This window comes from Microcebus murinus, chromosome 18 (genome assembly GCF_040939455.1).
Source record: "Microcebus murinus isolate Inina chromosome 18, M.murinus_Inina_mat1.0, whole genome shotgun sequence".
NCBI classification, from domain to species: domain Eukaryota; kingdom Metazoa; phylum Chordata; class Mammalia; order Primates; family Cheirogaleidae; genus Microcebus; species Microcebus murinus.
The window spans coordinates 52,946,513-52,964,716 of NC_134121.1; the positions used below are offsets into that span (position 1 = coordinate 52,946,513).

Below are 18,204 nucleotides of genomic sequence, written 5' to 3' on the forward strand. Positions count from 1 at the left end.
AGACTTTTAGATCATCTGGCTATGAGTGGGTACTTCCTTCAATCCTTCATCCTGCTACCTAATAATAAAGAATTGTGAGAATTTCCATCAATAACATTCAGTTAAAATGAATCCAGTAAAAACCTACAATTTAAGGAAAATCTTATAAAATTAGCATATCCAAGGGATTATTGTAAATTATCTCCACTTATTTTGGGTTAGCCATTAAAATCAGTCAAATAGGTAGCAGTGTGTATGAGACACCATGGAGCGTTATTAATACCTTTCACATTTCTGTGATCACATAGAGGGAACATTGTTCTGATGCAATAAGGAATTTATATACTTTTTCTTGTGCTCAGTCTTGGAGATTAACTGATTTACATATTTCAAGGTGACTGCCTGGAAATTACCTAATATTAGAGAAGTCCACTTCTTTTGACCTCCTGAGTTATGGCATTGCCTGAAGCAGTATTTGTTAATTACAGGGAGGATGATTTATTCAGGAGTAAAAACTGAGGGTTTAAGTCTTTCTATAGAACCATGGAATTTTCCCTTTAAGGGTTATGTGAGGATCTGAACTAGTTAGTATGGAAATATGAGTACACTTGCACGAACCAGACTACAGTACTTTGAAAATAAGTTGTTTGCTTTTGTAGATTAGCTTTCTCTTTTCCGAAAATCTCACGTTTAGATTTTGTGGTTTTCTTGGAGCGATTTCTTAGTCTGTGCTTTTTAATTGGCCACGATGAACCTCTCACCGGAAGTGTCACTGGTGGGAGATGCACTAAGCCAGGAAAACTGGTAGCAGAACAAAAGGCAAAGGCTACTATGGTCTTTTGCCAGACTGAGGTTTGCAAAACATGACTCTCAAAAACGTCCAACTTCTCTGAAGAGAAAGGTGACTAGATGTTGCAGAAACAACCATGAGGCAAAGGATTAGACTGAGGTTTTCCAGGCTGCAGGATTTGAGTTACAGGGTAAAGAATTCTGACATATTTTTTTTTTTTTTGCGTTGGCCATGGTTTCTTTACCCTCTTGTTTTCTTATTGGCAAGGGAACATGAGGAATTTCAGAATATGCCACAGGCCTGGGGAAAGGGCTACATTTCTCCCTTATGATTTTTCCTTTGAGGTGGCATTAACTTAGAAGGACCTGGAGGAAAGTCAGTATCTCTTCCTTTTCTCCGGCAAAGGGTATCCAACAAAGAGCAGGGTGGATCCCTCTACCAACACCAGCATTTCTAGTTTTCAGTTTAATTTCTCACCTTTGCTCGTTTTGCCTCCTTATATTGTCAAGTTGAGGCTTCCCAGATGTTTCTTGAGTCCAGGAATTAGCAAACTCTTTAAGGTTCTGTCATTGGCAGTGCAAGATCAGAGGATGCTTCCGAAGGCCAGGGGCAAAAGCAGTTGAGAAGGAAATAAAGACAGTGACAGTGAGGTAGTGAAAGAAAGAAAAGAGAAGGGGAAAAGTAAGAATACATTTGTTATAGAGTGTGGCAGCGTAGGTATTGTAGGAAGGACACTGGATTATATCAACAGATGATGAAAAGAAATTTGATAAAATTCAGTGTCCATTTCTAATAAGTTAGCATATTAGTTTTTCATAGCTACTGTGGCAAATTACCATAAACTTGGTGGTTTATTTGTTCGTTTATTTATTTATTTATTTATTATGTTTTGAGACAGAGTCTCCCTTTGTCACCTTGGGTAGAATCCAGTAGTGTCAGCCTAGCTCACAGCATGCTCAAAGTCCTGGGCTCAAGTGATCCTCCTGCCTCAGCCTCCTGAGTAGCTGTGACAACAGGCAGGCACCACCACACCTGTCGAATTTTTTCTATTTGTAGTAGAGATGGAGTCTTGCTCTTGCTCAGGCTGGTCTTGAACTCCTGACCTAAAATGATCCTCCTGCCTAGGCCTCCCAGAGTGCTAAGATTACAGGCATGAGCCACTGTGTCCAGCCAACTTGGTAGTTTAGAACACCAGAAATTTCTTCTCTCACTCTGGACTTCAGAAGTCTACAATGTACAAGGACTCCAGAAGTCTACAATGTACATGTCAGCCTCTTGTTGGAGGCTCTGGGAGAGAATCTATGCCTTGTCTCTTCTAGCTTCTGGGTGCTGCTGGCATTCCTTGGCACTTTTTAGATTGTGGCTGCATCACTGAAGTTTCTGATTCAGTCTTTACCCCGCCTTCTCATCTCTGTGAGTGTGCACTTTCCCTCTGTCTCACTGTTGTAAAAACACTACTGATTGCTTTAGGGCCCACCTGGATAATTTAGGATGATCCTCTCATTTCATAATCCTTAATTTAATCACACCTGCAAAAATTTTACCATGGTAACAGACACAGGTTGCATGGAAGAGGATATGGGCATGTCTTTGGGAACCACTATCAGCCTGCCTCACTCAGTAAAGTATGAGTATTGATATCCTTCCTCAGTGGGATAAAAATTATTCAGTTGGTCTATCCAACTGAATCCAAAGTCAGCATCATTTTTTATTGGGAAAAGCAAGAAAGAATTCTCTTAAAGTCAGAATCAAGTGAAGATGTCTGCATGATTATTTAGTATTTCTTCAACGTGGCAGCCAGTACACTTATATAAGAGAACTATGTAAGAGGCATAAATATTAGAAGGTGTATTAAATTAATGGGGAAACAAATGGATAGATTAACAATTGATATTAGGACAACAATGCAGCCACTCAGGAAGAGGAAAGAATGTTCTTGCCTTATAAAAATGCAGAGAACAGAAAGGAATGCAAAAATTAAAAATTTTGCATGATCAATAAGGAAAAAAAAACCTCAGTGTGCATGCATATGTATGTGTGTTGCAACACTAACTACAAAAGGAAAATGTCCTCTCTTATAAATAAAACAATAATAATAATAACCTATTATGAAAGTGAGCAAATGACTTGAACAGGCCATTTACAAAAAAATGAATACAGATGTTAGTAGGCATGTAAAAAATACTCAGCTTCATTAAATATTTTTAAAATGTTGTTGAAAATGATCAAGTACTCCTGTGTACTTATCAAATTTAGAAACATTAAAAAGTTTGTTAATTATCAAGTGTTGTTGAGGGATTATTCACTTATTTGTACTTTTTTCCCTTTTTCCATTAAGAGTTTAAGATAGCTTGCTAGGTTGCATAAAATTCAGCAATTTAACATAAATTAACAGTAAGTGAGACCACCTGTGAAATAGTCTTACCAAACAATCTGATCGAGTTGAATCTGATCAAGTTCTAATCAGCTAAGGATAAAATCAGCAGAAGCCAGTGGGAAACTTTATAGGACAAATGACCTACATTTCTTCAATAAAATAATGATATGAGGTTGGGGTGGGGAAAAGCAACAAGACACAGAGGGAGATCCCCTAGATTAAAAGAGAACTAAGAAACTTAACTGGTCATAAGGCATGGACCTAATTTTGATCCTGATTCAAATCTACAGTAATTTAAAAATATTTGTAATATCTATGAGACAATTAGAATTTTGAACACAGAGCAAAAGTTATTTGTTTAGGTGTGATAATGGTATTGTAGGTATTTTTTTTCCAATGGTCAATTTCTTTTAGAGATATTTGGTAAAGTATTTATGGATGAAATAATTCGATGTCTGGGAAAGTAGTTGTGATACAGATAAAACAAAATTGGCCATGAGTTGATATTTGTTGAAGCTGGAGAATTGGTATATAGGGGTTGATTTTAACTGTTTTTTTTTTTTTTTTTTTCATTTGTAGTCATGCATTGCTTAAGGCTTAACAAAGAGAATCTGTTCTGAGAAACGGGTCTTTAGGGGATTTTGTCGTCAGACCATCATAGAGTGTACTTATACATACCTAGATGCTATTGCTCCTAAATTACAAACCTGTACAGCAGTTGAATACTGTTACAGTTGTAAGCAGTTGTAACACAATGGTCAATATTTGCATGTCTAAACATATCCAAACATAGAAAATGTACAGTAAAAATACAGCATAAATATAAAAAGTTATACACCTGTTTAAGGCACTTACCAGAAATGGCACTTGCATGACTGGAAGTTGCTCTGGGTGAGTCAGTGAGTGAGTGGTGAGTGACTGTGAAGGCCTACTACATTATCGTGCACTGCTGTAGACTTAATACACATTGTATACTCAAGCTACACTAAATTAACAAAAAATGTTTTTCTTTCCTCAATAATAAATTTACCTTAGCTTACTACTTTTTTACTTTATAAACTTTCAAATTTTTTGATACCTTTTGATTCTTTCATAACACTTAGCTTAAAACACATATTGTACAGCTATACAAGAATACTTTCTTTACATCCTTATTCTATACACTTTTTTTCTATTTTTAATGTTTTAAAATTTTTTTTTAAAAACTGAGACACAAACATACATATTAGCCTAGGCCTACACAAGATCAGGATCATCAATATCACTGTCTTCTACTTCCACATCTTGTCCCACTGGAAGGTCTTCAGGGGCAATAACAAGCATGGAGCTGTCATTTCCTATGATGACCACGTCTTCTTCAGGATGCCTCCTGAAGGATCTGCCCAGGGCTATTTTACAGTTAGCTTTTTTTGGTAAGGAAGAGTATACTATGAAATCATGATAAAAAGTATTGTATTTAAAAAATAAAAAAAAGTAAATAGTAAATACAGAAATAGTAAATACAGAAATCAATAACATAGTTGTTTATTATCATAATACCAATACTTAGTACATATCATTGTATGTACTAGACTTTTATATGACCAGCAGTGCTCTGGGTTTGTTTACACCAACAGCACACAAACACATGAGTAATATATTGCAGCTACAACATTATGACGGCCATGACATCACCAGGCGATAGTAGTTTTCCTGCTCCATTGTAATCTATGGGACCACTATGGTATGTGGTCTATCATTGACTTCAATATCATTAGACAGTGCATGACTGTATTAAAAATGTTCTATAATAAAATGCTGTTAAAAGAATAGGTAAGACAGAAGCAAAGGAAAGCTATTAAAAAAACACTGACTCAGAAATGAATAGGAATACAATTCCCAGTTTAGCCCTAAGCTTTTTAGCCATTAACTCAAGGAAAGCAACATAGAGAAACATTATTCATGCTATCCATAATCAGGGATTGGTCAATTATGCAGAAGCCAATTCTTCCTGTTATTGATAACACACATTTTTTCCCCCCGAGTCTTTATAAAGAGACATTATGAACAGTAATGAAAAACATCCTTACAGAGATGCATTTTGGAGGCCTCTTTTATTTATTTATTTATTTATTTCAGCATATTATGGGGGTACAGATTTTAAGGTTTCAATAAATGCCCATTTCTCCCCCTCCTCCCACAAGTCTGAGTCTCCAGCATGACCATCCCCCAGATGGTGCACATCTCACTCATTATATATGTATATATCCGCCCCCCTTCCCCCTCCCACCTGCCCAATACCCTATTACTGTAGTACCTATGTGACCACTTAGGTGCTGTTCAGTTAATACCAATTTGCTGGTGAGTATATGTGGTGCTTGTTTTTCCATTCTTGGGAAACTTCACTTAATAGTATGGGTTCCAGCTCTAACCAGGAAAATATAAGATGTGCTATGTCACCATTGTTTCTTAGAGCTGAATAGTACTCCATGGTATACATATACCACATTTTATTAATCCATTCTTGGATTGATGGGCACTTGGGATGTTTCCACAGCTTTGCAATTATGAATTGTGCTGCTATAAACATTCGAGTGCAGGTGTCTTTTTTGTAGAGTGTCATTGGATCTTTTGGGTAGATGCCCAGCAATGGGATTGCTGGATCAAATGGTAGATTCACTTGTATCGCTTTAAGGTATCTCCATATTGCTTTCCACAGAGGTTGAACTAGTTTGCGGTCCCACCAGCAGTGTAGGAGTGTTCCTCTCGAAGCTCAATTAAAGAAATTGGATGGAGCTGGGTAAAGGGCAGAATAGTTTCTATAGTGGTAGCATTCTAGGAAGGGTTATAGATGAAGCACTTTCCTGTCTATTTTTGTAGTCCCTTAGACTTCAAGCAGCTGGTTGGATCAAAGTTACTACTTCGTAGTTTTCTTTGGTTAGAAGGGAGGTGATCACAGTGCTGTTCAACTTGTGGTCTTGGACCAGAGGAAAAAAAGAATCCATTTCCAAGAAAAAAAACTTTAACCCTCTTAGACACTATCCCAGTCTTTTATCTATTAAAAGAGAGTTTTCTGTGATTTCATTGCTTTTTAAGAAAATCTTTAATTTAAAATTGTTTTTTTACTTTATAAACTCAAAACATTTTTTAAAGAAAATTTTTACATTTTTTAAAGAAAATTTTTACATTTTTTTAAAGAAAATTTTTAAGATATTTTTTAAAGAAAATGTTTACATTTTGGTAAATTTTAAACATATTTAGAAGTAGACAGTGTAATGAAACACCAGTATCCCTAGCTTCTGCAATTATCAACTCATGGCCAGTCTATTTCATCTATATCTCCTTTCTCCTCCCCATTATTTGAAACAAATTCTATAATAGAATCATATTATTTGATTTGTAAACATTTCTGTATTTATTGCTAAAAAATGAATGCTCTTTTTAAAACCTAAGCAAAAAGTGTGAATTTTGAAAAGATCAAACATATCACTAAATTTCTTCCCAACATGTTACCATATTTCTATTTTAAAGTGGTATTGTTAACACCGTTAGGACGACGTTTCCTTTTGATAAAGACTCATGAAGCAGCATATAAATGAGGAAGGCGATGAGTGCAGACGGCAGGGTTCCCCGCCGACCACTACCCACATCCTACCTCCATGGTGGGCCTAGACCACAACTCTAGGGTGTTGGCTGTGATTTACTTGTAGGTTCTTTTATGATCACCTAGTCAGCACCAAATTGTTAACATAACAAAACTTACTTCAGCTCTACCAGGTCTAAAAAAAGAGCTTCAACCACATGAAGCTGTAAGAAAACCTTTCTGGGAGCATTTATTCTTTGAAAATAGAGCCATTTCCCAATTAGCCCATGGGTCTGTTTGGCATAGACTGGCTCATTCTCCTTCGACAGGAGAATCATTCTTTGTGTCCTTCACTGATCCTTCATTCTCATTGCATTGGCTCAAAATGTTCTTGGCGTGGCTACCTTCTCTTGTCTCATTCTTCTTGCCTCCCTGTTTGACTTATTCAGCTTTCTGCTTCTCTGTTTGTGACCCCCAGATCCACATATTTTCCCCCATCCCTCTCTTAAGCTCTATGTACCTGCTTGAATTTTGCCGTGTGTCCCTCTAGCATCTTGTTTTTAATGCATTTGAATTGGAACTCATTGTCTGCCCTCTCCCCACCACTCCCCCAAATGGCCTGACTTTCTTCTTTCACTTAATTTCATCTTGATGTAGAAAAGCCAGATGGTGATCATGGTTACAACTACTACTTCTTAGCTTCTGTTCTTTGTACCTCGTATCCAGCAAGTTACCGGAGGCTGCAGATTGTTCCTCAGCAAAATTTAAGCAGCTTTTATTAGCCAGGTTGCTGTGATCTCTGCCCCTGATTTCTTAGGTCTGTTGTTTAAACTCTGTACATGGATAAGACATGGGCTCTGGCTTTGAAGAGCTTGCATTGTTAGTTGAAGAGATGGATGAACAGATGGGTTCGATTAATCAGGGTAGGAAGGGGGACCCTGAAGAGTTATCCAGGACACTGTGGAAGCACAGTGGATGATCACTTACTGTATTCAGGGCTTTTGTGGAAGGCTTCCTGGAGAAGAACTTGCTTGAGCTGACTGTTGAAGTTGATAGGGAAGAAAGATAATAAGGACATTCCAGGGGAAATACAACAAAGTCCTGGAGGCTTAAAACATCGAGGCATGTAGTATATGTGCAGGGTGTGTGTGTGTGTGTGTGTGTGCGTGCGTGTATGTGTATGTACCACAGTTTCAAAATATCCTGCAGCTATTACTGATATCTTATTACATTATTAATCTTGTGACATTATTTTTTGCTGAAACATTATAATTAATAGATATGACATGACACTTCTCCACTGAAAACATAGGTGACTTCTCTTCTTAAATCTGAAATTTAAAATGTATTAGTTACAGTCTTTCAGTCACTGACTCCAAACTACCTTTCCTAGCTTCTCTCTCTACCACCTTTTACTTTGTCCAAAGAAGAGAACTCAAAATTTTATTAATATACCACAGTGCCTCTCCACACCATTGGTAGCATATCTTCATTTTACTTGGAATCTGCTGTGGCTTTCCAAGTCCTGATTGTCAAAATCCTACCCATTAGTTTTTTGAACTTTTTTATTTTGGAGACATTTAAATATGTACAAAGAAATATAGTATAATGAAGCCTCATGTACCCCCAAATCCTACCAATTATCAAAGGACCACCTAAAATACTACCTCCTCTGTGAGACCATTTTTAGTGTCCCTTGCCTAATTTCTTGAGTCCTGCTTTCAGGGTACAATGCATGTATTGTCCACCACACACACTCCCTGTTACTAATTATATTAATAGGAATTGGGTTTTTATATCCTCTGACTCTTTGAAGGCAGAATTTGCATTTTACTGAACTTTGTTTCATGCAGTGTCTTTGGTGAATTATTGACATTTGCAGCTGAAAGATAAAGGTACCTCAGTGAGGAACTTAATTTGTAATTAAATTCTTACTAGCCAGAAAAAACTGGTCAGTTGTGTGGGAAGTGACAGCAACCTGGGGAGAAAGTATACTTGTTAACATAAAGTGAGAAATGGTGGAAAAAGAAAAACTTTACCTAGACATATAACAGACAAGGAGTTTCTTGATCCTGGCTAGGATCAAGAAACTTGTGATCCTGGCTAGGATCAGCCACTTGTGAAACTTTTTTTTTTTAAAGTACAGATCCCAAAGTCTCTGTCTCTCTTTTTTTTGTAGGGATGGGGTCTTGCTCTTGCTCAGGCTGGTTTCTAACTTCTGAGCTCAAGCAGTCCTCCTGCCTCGGCCTCCCAGAGTGCTAAGATTACAGGCACAAGCCACTGCGCCCTGACTATCCAAAGCCTCTGTTTTGAATGCAACTCTGTCAGTTTAGTTGGTAATTGCTGTCCCCAGCAGCTGAGGGGCTGGGATAAAAATGCACCAACAGAGTATCCACCTGCAAGGTCCTTTTTGGGTGGTTTCACCAGCAGGGGTCGGATTGCAGGTGTGGCTACAATGACACAAACACAATGTGAAAAATGTGAAATTTTAAGGGTTTTTAGTGCTTACAGACCCTGGCACCTAGAACAACTGGAAATGACACACACACACACACACACACACACACACACAAGTCAGGGAGCACAGGGAGAAAGAGAGAGAGAGAGAGAGAGAGAGAGAGAGAGAGAGAGAGAGAGAGAGAGAGAGAGAGAGAACCCATGGCCCAATGCCTTTATTAGGTACAGGGTGTTATCCAAACAAATTTCCTGTGGGGAGCTTTAATTGGGCTTAAAGCAAGCAGTCACTAGTTCCAGAAGGTTACACTCTGACTGAGAGGTGGTCACTTTATTTTCAGGAGCAAATGTCTGCATGGTCAGTTTAAAGGCAGTGGCAGGAAAGCAGGGAGCTCAGCCTGCTAAGCAGGAGAGATACCACTAAGTGTTATCTCTGACTACCAGCTGGAGCCATTCCAATGGGGTATGGTATTGGAAACTGTGTCAAGGGCGGCTGAGCCCTGCTTCTGGTATGAGAACATTTAACTTATACTTAAAAATGGATGCTGAGACAACATACAATTATAAGCACTCACTATACTCACTCCCAGAACTCCTGAGTCTATAGACCTGGATAAGTTCCCATAGTCAGTGGGAATAGAGAGTATGGTTCAAGATTGATGAAATGTTTGAAAAATGTAATTTTAGCATAAATAACACAAAAGAACAGAGGGCAACATTTAAAGAAATAAGATGCCCACATGCCCATAAAGGGGACATTCCATTGAGCTCACATTTTAAAAACATAAGCACGAACATGGAAAAGAGAAAAAGTATTTATTGAGCACCTATATTATGCCAGACATAGCCAGACTTCTTAACATACATTGGGTTAATTGAGTTTCTCAATGACCTGGGGAGATTGTACATCATCTCCAGTTTGCAGGTGTGGAAACTTAGTTTAAGATATGAAATGTTCTCAAGGTCACTTCCTTAAGTGGCACAGCTGATATTTGAAATAGCATCTTATTGATGCTTAAAATTTGTGCTATTTCCCCTCTATTCTTTTTTTTTTTAAACAGAGTCTCACTTTGTTGCCCGGGCTAGAGTACCATGGTGTCAGCTTAGCTCACGGCAACCTCAAACTCCTGGGCTCAAGGATCCTCCTGTCTCAGCCTCCTGAGTAGCTGGGACTACAGGCATGTGCCACCATGCCCAGCTAATTTTTTCTATATATATTTTTAGTTGGCCAATTAATTTCTTTCTACTTTTAGTAGAGACAGGGTCTCCGTCTTGCTCAGGCTGGTTTTGAACTCCTGACCTTGAGCAATCCACCTACCTTGGCCTCCCAGAGTGTTAGGATTACAGGCATGAGCCACACACCTAACCTTCCCCTCCATTCTTGGTTGTTCTTTTTGTTTGTTTGTTTGAAGATTTCAATACGAATGTACAAAACAGTTGAGAAAAGAACAGCAAATTTCCAGTCAGTAGATATACAATGTGCAAGCTCTGGGCAAAATCATTGCCATGATGGAACTTACATTCTAGTGGGGAAGATAGATAATAAACAAGTAATAAATAAATGCAAAAACCAGTAAACACAAAAAATAAAGTAATTATAGATTGTGAGAAAAGGTATGAGGAAAATAAATCCAAGATGGTCATGGAGATCTATTTTAAAGAGAGTGGACATTTTAAGCTGAAATATCACAGTTTCGGCACAATTGCTTTGAGCTCATGTTGTATTCCAGCCCTTGTGTGAAATGCTGGAATGTGAAAGCAGAGATGTGCTGACAGCGATCCTTAGACTGTGCTCAGGAAGGTCTGGGAAGGTTCTGAATCTGGAAGTCTGAGTTCTCGTCCACAAGAGGGCTGGAGCTCTCCTGGCAGAAGGCACTAGTTCCAGAAGGTTACACTCTGACTGAGAGGTGGTCACTTTATGTTCAGGAAGGGGACATAATGGGAAGTTTATGTACGGGGAGAGGTGAGGTCCTTGGAGATTCATTCTGACTCCTTGAAATCAAAGTGAATGCCAGTTTTAAAATGAGCTCTTCTCATGCATGCTACTCTGGTGATGGGCACACTTACAACTTTGACTCAAACTATGCAAAAGCAAAACATGTAATCAAAATATTTGTGCCTCCATAATATTCTGAAATTAAGAAATAAAATTTGGCAGGACTCATCTTGCCATTTAGAAACTAGTAAATTTTTGTGTATATAAACTGCGTAATATATTTTTATTAGGCTTCCAAAGTCAATGGCTACAGAATTCATTTAACTTTGATTACATACTATATAGTCAGTCTTGGTCATTCAGATAAAGTAATCTCTTATGTCAAATAAATAAATAAATAATAAAATAAAATGAGCTCTTCAGCTTTTCTTCCTTAAACTTTATGTAATTCCAAAGAAATGTATCCTGCTGCTTGGAGTCTCAGTGGTGTATGAGTTCCAGTGGTTTGGGGGATGGAATGGTCCCTGTCCACTTTCATATCACTGTCATAAAGCCTGCTTTCTCCCTGCTCTCCCCTTCCTTTGCCGTGCTCCATTAGTTGCTTTGCATGTGATCATTGCAATTTAATAACATCAAATGACAATTCTCTGCTGATTTTATTGCCAACTAGCCTTGGAACTCAAGCCTAGATGCAAGTAGTAAGGAGAGGGCAGCCAAGGCCTCCAGGTTGCCAGTTACTTGGCTGGAAATCCCATTCATATTGGGAAACAGATTTTTAAAACAAATTTGGCACTGGAAGCACTGCCATCCTTTGTGAAGCTGTGTCAGTAATCATAAACCCTCATAATCATGCCCCCCAACTCTCAGCCAAGCTGACAAATATTTAGGCATCAGCATGTCCTCACGATGCCACCTTCTGTTGACCGTGTGGGCTTCTCGTGCTGTTTCAGTTGGCACCAGAACACGGTCTTCTGTTTTATGTAATAAGGAACATCAGAGAAGCCCTTTGTGCTCACCCTCTGCAAGTGGGTGCTGAGTAAGACCTCTTGTGTACCCCATCATTTTTGGTACGGTCAAAGCTAGTGAACATTTCTGTGGCCTGGTAAATATTTTCTAACTCTTGGCAAGGATTTCTTTTTTTTTTTTTCCAGTACCAATTTTGCTCCAGGCCAGGATTCTAACGACCCAGCTTTGGTTTAAGATAAATTTTGCAAATACATGTGTGTGGTGGGACTACAGTATTTTCAGAGAACACAGGCATGGGTGTGACATGGGCTGATGCAATATAGTGCTGCATGTGCCCAATCAGGCCATCGAGGCTTACTTTTGCAGACTGTACCAAGAAGAGGGCAAGGCTTGTTGAGATCTGCAGAAATATACAGAATTCCATCTTTCTGAGAAGGTTTGTTGCTAGCATGTGACATCATATAGAGCCTATCTTCTGACTTTTTTTTCTTTAGAGTATCAAGGGAAAAGACCGTTTAACAGAGTTGGCCGCTTAGCTTTATTATTCATATTGCTCCCTCCCATTAATTTTTTTCTTTAAACACAGTGTTCAGTGTCAGCGTCAGGTGTTGGCAGCCTTCCTAGGGGGAACAGATTGCTTTGAAATAAACACAGCTGGAAACTTACCACGTATTGTTTTTCTTTCTTTTAAGAAATGAAAGAGGCATTTATAGAAAGGCCGGAGAACACTGTGCTGTCCAGAATTACTTTATAGATTTATTCCTCCAAGTCTGGTTAATGATTAATGTCACGCCTGCCTGGGTGTCCAAATGGACCCACTTCCCTACTCCCTTCCTGAAGCCGCAGTTTCCCTGGGAACAATGAATCTGCAGAGGTTTGCTGCAGTCTGAACTTGAGGAGGGGGTGGAGTCTGCTCAGCTCTGTTTCTCCCTGTTGAAGTGTGGTCTGTGGAGCTAAGCAAAGAATGACTTCTGTGGGGTTTTCTTCTGCTGGCCTTCCCTGCAGCCTTGAAAACCTCATCAGAGTCGCCTCTGCTGGCTTCTTGCTGTGCTGCGCTGTCAGAGATGGGCAAGTAAGTGAATTATGGAATGTTGGCGGGTGTGCTTGTGATTTCTGTTTTATTCGAGCTACTTCTTAAAGCGAAGGCAGTGCATTTTCTAACAGTGTAATTCTACTAGGTTTTTTGTGTCTTCTGGAACCGTTTTTTCTTGTTGCTGTAGGTTTAAGGAAACTTTGGAGACTATGCAAATCTCCAATTTGTACGTAGTCAGGGGGGTCTGGAGTCTGAAGGTAAGAGGTAGGTAATTTCACCCAGTAGGCAGCAAATTTGGGGTTAGAGTGATCTTGATATGGTTGTAGAAGGCTGAGTATAAAGGTGATGAGGGGAGAGAACCAAGGGTCTTCTGCTTGGGAGACTTTATTATTGTCTTTTATTCTTTGGGTTTCTGTACCAAAAGGTTCTCTCTCTCTCTCTTTCTCTTTCTCTCTCCTATTTCTTTGTATAGACCTTCTGTTAATTTCTTGGCTTGTAGTGTAATAGTTAATTGCTATTAAGAATTGCCACTAATCAATTGCTATGTTAAGGTTTTTCAAAGGAGATTTCCTCAATAAATAGCTATTTCTCTGTACATCTATCTTGTAAGAACTGAGTTTGAAATAAAGAAGAGAGAAATGTAAGAATTTAAGAGTAATTTCTGTTTTTGGTTTGCTTAAATGGCAACTGAGGACCTTTTCTCACAGGCAAAATATATTTTCCTTCAGTTTTGTCTTGTTTTATTGGTGAGAACGATTAGGATTGCATCTGTTGGGATTACCTGAATTACCTGTCACCTGTACTGCACTGGGAATGTGTATGGACTTATCTGAACAAGTTGAATCTGTCATTCATTCCTCACTGGACTATTTTGTTTAAAGTAGCATTCCCTAGGCTATTTGACTGAAGTCCATGAATGGGAGTTGCTGGAATTAAGCCATATCTCTATTTGGATCCTCATAGTTGGGTATAGCACCTAACATAGGTCTTGGTACATAGTAAAACTCCATGTATTGGCAAAAATGAGTTAACTTAGTAACGTGCTGAACGGTCATATGAGCCCCAAGGGCAGGAAAGTGAGTAGTGCGTTTTGAACCTTATGAAATACATAGGTAAGCCCAAAGGAGGAAAGAATTGGGAAAGCCTGCCAGAATGAAGGTGATCCTAAAAAGCTTTCTTTATGTTGATTACTTTTTTCCTGTCTTTATACAACTTGGCAGAATTACTCTAGATTTTAGATTTTGAAGAAATAGAAAGAAAAGACCCCCTTATACGTTACACTGGGCTCTGACAATATGGCCAATTCTGTTCATGAATTTCTTAAATTGCGTTTTAAAAAAATGAAACTGTGCAGATTGTTTTTCTATATGATTCTACTTAACAGTTACTTAAGGTATCTCAATGTTCTTTCATATACATTATCTGCTCTGATTCCCAACTCAGTCCACTGAGGTGGTATTGATGTTAATTATCCATTTTACAGTTGAGAAAAGCAAGAGTCAGGTGAAAAGTGATTCCAAAGGTTGCTTGGTGAATGGAAGAACCAGATGCAGGCTTATTATTTTAAAACTCAAAGTCCTGTATTCCCTCCACCCCATTCCCTCTGTGGTCATCTCTAAATTTCCTCCATTGTGGAATAGTGGAAAGAACTTCAACCTGGGGGTCAAGAGACTCAGATTCTGATTCTGATTGGGTCATTGCTGGCTCAGTGATGTTGAACGAATCACCAAAGTCCTTGTATGTCATCTTCCTTCTAGGAGTTTATTTGATTTTTCAGATATTTCTGTAGCTTCAGGATTTATCCAGGGCCTTATCTAGGGTTTGTGTACTCTCTGAAGTGCTCCCCTGCAATGCAGAGAAGAAGTGAGAAGGTAGCATTCTTTTTAGGCATTCTATTCAGCTCTGCTTTGATTTCCCCTGCCCAACGCCAAAAGACACAGGATCTCCGTAGATGAGGGAAATCTCAGGCCCTTACAAGTCTGTCTGCTCTGATCTGCTTCCTGAGCTGGCATTTCTCAGTCTGTTCTTTTTTACTCATCAACAAAGGTATTTGAGCCAAATTCTCTTGTAGTTTCAGCCCAGGAATGAACAACACCAGGTTATATTCCCATCTGGCCTTAAAAGAAGTGATAACCTCCTTGCATAAATCCATCTGTTATCTTAATCCTTTTTGGAACAGGGCACATATAAATAAATATTACCGTATACCTCTCTTAGGGTTTTCAACTTACGGTAGGTGGTTAAGGAAAGGGCAGGAGAGAACAGTAGAAAAAATTTTCTTTTTACTTTACTTCCATTACTAACTGTAGCAGTTGTTCACAGACCAATTTAGAAAATTGTGGGATACTGAGATAAGGGTGACTACATTTTACTGACATTAAAAAAGAAAGAAATAAAGCTGTAATCAGCATTGATGCCATCATCATTATTGTGTAAAAGAAGAAAACAAAGAAGTTGGAATGACAAACTCTCAGTAGGGAGAAAGGGTATGTCTTCCTAGGAAAAGACAGCTGGCATTCTTCTCCTGACATTTTCACCCTGGGCTAATGAAAAACCTCATTCATGACCACGGACTTCCTGGGTAGGAAATGGTGTTCTGGACTCGGGAGATGAGAGCTGCCTGCCTAGGTCAGCTCTTTTTCTCTGCTGCAGTCTCTGCCCTTGCTTTCTCACTGTGATTTAGAGCTTAACTTTGTCCTTACATCTTTCTCCATAGGCAAGAAGCGAAACCCTGGCCTTAAAATTCCAAAAGAAGCATTTGAACAACCCCAGACCAGTTCCACGTAAGTTGGCAAGATCATCATCTTAATCCAAACATGGATTTCAAATGGGAGTTCATTTTCGGACTTGTGAGCAGTGCCTCGACTTTGGAAATAGTTATCAGAAGAGCCAGCCCTTTAAATAGGATGTTGTTTGCTTACTGTTCTGAGATATGAAATGCTGATACTTCGTCTGTGTTGAATGGGTAGTTTTGAACTCAAGTGTCTCAGATTATTGGTTGAGGAAGAATTGAATGACACATGCATTTGGCAGATGGAGTTCTGTGTAAGCCCAGAAAGGTCCGTGGCTGTGGACCTCCTTGCCTTTTTCCTGTAGATTTGAGCAAACAAATAAATCCCTGTGAGAGTCACTGCTATTATATAAAACTTGGGTTGAGATGGAAAGATGGTATTTGGTGAGCACCCACATCCTGACACCTAAATACTGTCCCATGTAAACCGAAAGCAAAATGAGGTAAAGGAACACTTCTTTATTAGCTGAAGTTTGGGCATACATCCACAAGTTAGCTCAAGTACTAGTAAAAGACACCCCCTCTATGAGCCTCCTTTTTTTTTTTTTTGTCTCTTTGTGTGGTGGGGAGGGTACTTCCTGTCCAGCTGGAAGTATGATCGCCTACCAAAGCATCTGCATGGGAGGAATGGACATTCCAAGGAAATAAATCACAATAGAGGTACTCAGAGACAGATTAAGTGCAAAAAGAAGACATCTCAATGGAAGCTTGAGTATTTAAGGCTTTTGCTCATGTCTACAAAAGTGCCTCTGATTTTGGCTGTGATCTATCCCATCAGAAAGCACACCCTCTACAGTTGGGCATGCTCTGAAAAATGATTATGACTACCGTGAGACTTGGCTAAGGCCATTGATCCTTGCATTCCATACAGCAAGTATGAAAAAACTTTCCACTGAAGAACTTCCAAGGAAAGAACACAGTAGAGGACCCCTCTTTAGCATTCTGAACTATAGCTCAAGGGGTTAAACTCAAGTTAGAATATTCCTTTTATGAGGATCTGCAGGAGGAAGTTCTTCCCATACTTACTAGCAAGATAGTTTTTTTCTTTTTCTTTTTTTGGTCTTTCTGTGCAATTGGTTTTTGTTTTTTTGTTTTTGTTTTTTTAAATCTGTGGACCTGTGAACTGTATAATTACTATTTTTTCCTCTCTGATGGTTTCTTGAAAGCTTACAGTCAAATATATGGCCTACTTGAACTACCTGCATTGGATTTTATGGGCTGTTCTTTTAAAATTTTTATTTTGAAATAATTATAGATTCGTAGGAGGTTGCATAGAAATGTACAGGGCACTCCCATGTACCCTTTCGCCATCCCACACCAAACTCCAACCCCACCCTCATGTTATCTCACATGACTATAGTACGTTATCAAAATTAAGAAAGCAGCATTGGTGCAAGCCATAGAACTTTTCAATTTCACCAGTTCTATAGTCATTTGTGTGTGTGTGTGTGTGTGCACGCGTGCGCTTCTGTGTGTGTGTGTGTTGGTCTATGCAGTTTATCACATATGTAGCCTTGCATAATCACTATGGTAATCAAGATACTCAACTAACTGTAGCAACTGTTTAATGGTACCCTGTCTTAGTCACATGCACCTCTTCTCCTCATCCCCATGCCTAATCTGCAGACACCACTAATCTGTTCTCAATTACCATCTTGTTATTTCATGATTATTGAATAAACCGCTTTTTGAGATTTTGTTGTTGTTGTTTTTCAGCATAATTTCCTTGAGGTTCATTCAAGTTATTGCATGTATTAACAGTTGGTTCTATTTTATTGCTGAGTACTGTTTCATGATATGGTTATACCACAGTTTGTTTAACACTTTAGTTTTTGATGGAGATGTGGGTAGTTTTCAGTTTGGGGCTATATTACTAATAAAGCCATTATGAATGTACGTATATAAGTTCCTTCATGAAAATAAGTCTCCATTTCTCTGAATTTTGTTGAATATTTTTGAAGAACCAGCATTGTTTTATTGTTTTGCTTTTTGCTGTTTTCAATTGTATTACTTTCTGCTCTTATTTTTATTATTTCCTTTGATACATATTTTTACACATGTATATATACATATATATATATATATTTTTTTTTTTTTTTTTAGAGATGGGGTCTTGCTGTGTTGCCCAGGTTGGTTTTGAACTCCTGGGCTCAAGCAATCCTCCCAGGTTAGCCTCCCAAAGCTCTGGGATTACAAATGTGAGCCACTGTGCCCAGCCTCCTTTGGGATATATTTTTATATCAACCCGCCAACCATCTTATATTCTTTCCCCCTAAAATTTTTATTCTTTACCTTTTACTAATTTATGTTAATTTT

The 18,204-nt window shown here is 38.6% G+C and overlaps 1 protein-coding gene across 2 annotated transcripts in view; it reads left to right on the plus strand.

Moving 5' to 3' along the window:
- The window catches only part of MAP2K6 (mitogen-activated protein kinase kinase 6), a 124,215-nt gene that overhangs the window by 67,478 nt on the left and 38,533 nt on the right, over window positions 1-18,204 (plus strand). Inside the window, exons 1-2 of one of the 2 annotated variants that reach the window (XM_012747418.3) lie at window positions 12,887-13,136; window positions 15,814-15,880. Coding sequence is in view for 1 of the 2 variants with exons in the window: in XM_012747416.3 (XP_012602870.1) it covers window positions 15,814-15,880 (67 nt within the window). In the remaining variant the exon portion in view is untranslated. Of the gene's footprint in view, window positions 1-12,886; window positions 13,137-15,813; window positions 15,881-18,204 lie in introns of those variants that run through there. The other variant, XM_012747416.3, reaches the window with a different exon arrangement.